Source organism: Homalodisca vitripennis, unplaced genomic scaffold, assembly GCF_021130785.1.
Source record: "Homalodisca vitripennis isolate AUS2020 unplaced genomic scaffold, UT_GWSS_2.1 ScUCBcl_61;HRSCAF=875, whole genome shotgun sequence".
NCBI classification, from domain to species: Eukaryota; Metazoa; Arthropoda; class Insecta; order Hemiptera; family Cicadellidae; genus Homalodisca; species Homalodisca vitripennis.
Window position 1 is genome coordinate 144,348 of NW_025776195.1, and position 5,031 is coordinate 149,378.

Sequence of the window (5,031 nt, forward strand, 5' to 3'; positions counted from 1 at the left end):
AATATTTTAATCTTGATAATGAAAATAATATTTAATTTCACTCCTATCTAGAAAAAAAAAAATTCTTTATAGACAATAATCGTAACTCACGCGTTTATCATTACGGCATGTTGTGATATCTTGCACAGCTAAGCGTTATAAAAACTAGGCGTATCGCAACACTCACTGCGTGTAAATTGGACATAATTTTTTTTTTTTTTTTTTTACTTAAACACTATATTCCCACTCGGATTTATAGATTAAAACAATCCTTTAGTACGTATTAGCCGTACAGACTTGACGGGCCCATTTCTCTGACCGGTATGTAGAGTACACACAGTCACGGTACTTGTGTCAACAGGGCCTCACTTTATCGCGTTTCACCGTCGTGTCGGTTAGATCCTGTGCTCCGCTCCTCATTGTAGCCCTCCGGACACGTTCAGTGTACAATATAAACGAGTGAAATCCGATATTAGACCGCGTTTATAGTTTTTATAGACAGTTTTTTGGCTGTGTAACGCGTACAGACGGGGTTCGACCTCCACTAAATACTGTCTGGTGACGTTAAAATTCGTTTTAAAACGGCGTTCTACTCGCTTATCGTTGGTAAGACGTCTCGGCCATCGGAAAAAAAAACGGATTTTTACGTTTAATCAGGACCTTACGTACTGTTTACGAGAGGTTTTAGTGTCGAGAAACGACTAAAATCCGGCAGACTGGCGTGGCGATGGGACGGCACCGCTCGGCGACCTCTGTACGGTACGTACTCAGGCCGCGAGCCGAGTCGCGGCTGGCGGCGGAGCCATCTGATATTCCCGACATACAGAATGGCAGACTCCGCTACAACGGCACCGGCACCAGCCGCTCCCACACCGAAGAAGGCGAAGGCCGCGGCCGCCAGCAAGAAGCCCCGCGTCAAGCCGGCTCACCCACCGACGTCGGACATGGTGAACGCGGCCATCAAGAGCCTGAAAGAGCGCGGCGGTTCGTCGCTGCAGGCCATCAAAAAGTACATCGCGGCCAACTACAAGGTTGACGCCGAGAAGCTGGCCCCTTTCATCAGGAAGTACCTCAAGTCGGCCGTAGCGTCCGGCGCTCTCACCCAGCCGAAAGGCAAGGGCGCCACCGGCTCGTTCAAACTGTCGGTGAAATCCTCCGGAGAAGGAGCCAAGTCCGCCGGCAGCGAGACGGTCAAGAAGGCCGCCAAGAAAGCACCGGCCAAGCCGAAAGCCGGCGATAAGAAGCCGAAGGCGGCCAAAAAACCAGCCGCAGCCAAGAAACCGGCCGCCGCCGCCGCGACCAAGAAGGCCGCCAAGCCCAAGACTCCCAGCAAGGCAAAGAAGGTCGCCAAACCGCCGACCAAAAAGCCCAAGTCGCCCAAACCGAAGAAAGTGGCCGTGAAGAAAGCCAAAACGCCCAAGAAGACCGCCGCCAAGAAGAAGTAAACCGGCCGGCCAGTCGCTCTCCTCCCTCGACTGTGGGAAATCCAAACGGCCTTTCTAAAGGCCACCCAAAATGTCATTCGTTTTAACGTGTTTTATTAGCGACCCCTGTTTTTGATATTATTATAACAAATACATTACGAAACAGCTTGTTTTGTTTTGTTTTGTTTTTTTTTTTAAGTATTATAAAAGTGATATTGTTTGCCGTCTTGTATTTGACGAAATTTATTTAATGTTTGACTCATAATTACAAATACTCACATGCACATATTATAATCAATATTAACGGGTTTTTTTATAACTAATTACGATTGGTTTTTGTATTTATAAATGAACACTATATGTTATACGATTTTACGTTAATGTTATGTTTAGAAAGATATTTATGTACATTCAATATTACCTAAGTCTCTTCTATTGATAAACCTTTCATAAGATATAAATCCCAACGTTAATAAATAACCTACCGTTCGTTTATATATATATATATACACACACACACACACACACACACACACACACACACACACACACACACACACTAATTTCTTAGTTCTTTTCATTGGGTCATATACAGATATATTTATGTTAAATCATAATACCATATTGTAGTGTGATGTCAATATTTTATTTTGAGCAAACTTGCAAACTAATATGTCCCCGCATTCACAAAGATCGTAATTAAATATCAGTGATAAACGCGCGCCGCTTGATCTGGGCTTGGAGTTTGCAAGCTCGAGTAAATTTTTTTTCTAAAAGAGCAAGCAGCGCGAAGCGCTGCGCAGCGGGCAAGCATCGCGTGATCTGACCCATTCTGAAAATTTTGTTAAATTCAGAATAGTAGGCTATATTGTTTTAAACGTGTTTCATTACTAATTTGTGTGTGTGTGTTTTTTTTTTCGTACGGAAATTAATAAACTCGTAAACTTAATCTAATAAACGTAATCTAACTTATATAAATTAAAATAGATAATGCTGGGACACACTGGAAAATACCCATTTTAAACTTAAAATACACTGACTTGGATCACATTAGAGGTATAAATCAAGCAATCGCAATCAGGTTCGCTAGACGGAGCAGATTTACACTTGTTAACAGACAACTCTGTAATTATGTAATTTCAATATAAAACAAGTCGAGAGTTGCTTGTTTTAGCCGCCGACATAATAACAGAATTCCAATGTTTACACAACTAAAAGCGGTAAAATAAGCGAAAATTAGAAGTTATGTTTAATCAGAGTTCAACGCGGTTCTTGGTTAATTAGAAGTCATGTGTATAAAACATGACCGAAACTATGGTTTTCGATCGAATTGCAATTGACGTATTTTTATTGTAAACTAAATGTTTGTTTGAAAAATAAAAATAAAATAAATAAATAAACAGAAAATTATAAAATTTTACAGTGAAATCGGACTATGTTTAAAAAGAAAAAAAAAGGAATTGAAAAATTCCTGGAATAAAATATTTATGACAAGCACAAAGTCATAAATTGGGTATTTTCGATAGAAAATATAGTCGAGAGCGACTTGAAACAACCAGGTTTACATCGGTTTTACAACTATAAGCGGTAAAATAAGCGAAAACGAACGAGTTATTGGTGGCCTTTAGAAAGGCCGTTTGTCGTAGCCACCGGCAGCGGGGCAGGCAGCGCACGCTTGTGTGTCACTTAGGCTCGTTCTCCGCGGATGCGGCGCGCCAGCTGGATGTCCTTGGGCATGATGGTGACTCGCTTGGCGTGGATGGCGCACAAGTTGGTGTCTTCGAAGAGTCCGACCAGGTAAGCCTCGCTGGCCTCCTGCAGTGCCATGACGGCGGAGCTCTGGAAACGCAGGTCGGTCTTAAAGTCCTGGGCGATCTCGCGGACGAGACGCTGGAACGGCAACTTGCGGATCAGCAGTTCGGTGCTCTTCTGGTAACGCCTGATCTCACGCAGGGCGACGGTGCCGGGCCTGTAACGGTGAGGCTTCTTCACGCCTCCTGTGGCCGGCGCGCTCTTACGGGCTGCCTTGGTGGCCAACTGCTTCCTGGGCGCCTTGCCTCCGGTGGACTTACGAGCGGTCTGCTTGGTACGTGCCCATATCGTCAGCTGGTCTAGCCGAAATGAGTGATTGAAAATTGGCGATGGCGACGGGATGACGGGGAGTCCTATGTTCCCTCAGAAGGGGCAGCTTCTGTGCTGAGTGTGGCACAATGGCTGCTGGTCAGACATCGGTGGCGGTCTTATGTTCCGGGATGTAACTCAGAAACTCTTATTGCGCCTGTGGCTATTATATACATAGTATATGCATCTTAAAACTAATTCTTAATACTATTTTTCTATACTATAGCTTAATTATTTTATTTACAAACGGTCAATTATTTTCTATAGATATTTTTATATCAACAAAACAGGACAGTAAATTCATCAATAATTTTTTTACAATTAGGTCAGCCTATTTTCTATAATATTTTATTTACAATTTGTTTACAGTCAGTAAATACTATAAATTTGTTTTATAGTACATACAGGTATATATCACTTTAAAGCAATTTCTATACTATGCTATTTTTATTTACAATCTGGTCACTATTTTCTACAATTATTATTATTTACAATAACAGGTCAGTAATTTCTGTAACTTATTATTATTTTAATTGGTCGGTGAGTGTGTGGTTTGTTTATAGTCGGTGTGGTGGTCCTGTAGTGTGCTTCTATTGTTTTTATGGTGGATCCTGTGTAGCAGTATCAACTTCGGTTTCTTACTTTATTTGGGTGGGCATCTTCCCTGGTTGCCCACTCCCTGATGTGGGGCCACTCTGAGATTCCCTCGGCTGCTGTGTACAGGCGGTGAGCATCATTCCTGACAATTCCTCCACAGTAGGGAGACCTGTGGTCCGCATAATGACTGAGTTCCTGACGAACCATGGTGTGTGTGTCCGTCAGGAGTCTGATCGTCTTGTGCTGTGAAGGATTCCAGCATTTCTCCTCGATGTCATTGACGCTCCAGCGTACCATGCGGGGGCGGCGTATGTCAGGACTGGTCGGATGATCGTCCCTATACAACAGCATGCTTAGTTGTTGTGGAGATGGCAGCAGAAACGTCGCAGTAGTGGCATTATGGCTTCCTCTGGCGCTCTTGGCTTTTTGGAGTCGGTCTTCGGCTGGCCGGTGTCGTTGTCAGTGTTCTGTCATTTTTCATCCCCAGATATCTCATTGACGATGTCCACGCAAGACGGTGTACCTTCCATTTTCAGACTGTTATGGAGGACGTTGCCAAGCCTCTTCTTTTTTGAAAAGCAAATAGCTTCGCACTTAATCTGCATTGGCTTTGATCCTCTCATTTTTTCATCCAGGGTGCTAGTAGGTCTAGCTGTCTCTGGATGGGTCTTGTAGAATACAGTGCATTCCTTCGATGTCGAGTAGAAAAGTGCATCGTCTGCGTAGAGAGCGCTTTGGAGACTCCGGGGGTCTAGTGGGATGTCGTTGGTGTACCACAGATATAGGATTGGCCCTAGTACAGAGCCTTGTGGTACACCAGCGGCGAATGTTTACTGGCGGTGGACATTGTCCCGCCAACAGAAACCACTGAATTTCCGGTCCATCAGGTAAGATTTTATTATTGTGCGCG

At 43.7% G+C, this 5,031-nt stretch overlaps 1 protein-coding gene across 1 annotated transcript; it reads left to right on the forward strand.

Annotated features, from left to right (window-relative positions):
* Positions 1-763: 763 nt before the first annotated feature.
* LOC124370287 (histone H1-like) lies at positions 764-1,490 on the forward strand. The gene has a single exon (XM_046828574.1). The coding sequence runs from the start codon at positions 807-809 to the stop codon at positions 1,422-1,424; it is 618 nt and encodes a 205-aa protein (XP_046684530.1). The 5' UTR covers positions 764-806; the 3' UTR covers positions 1,425-1,490.
* Positions 1,491-5,031: the final 3,541 nt, after the last annotated feature.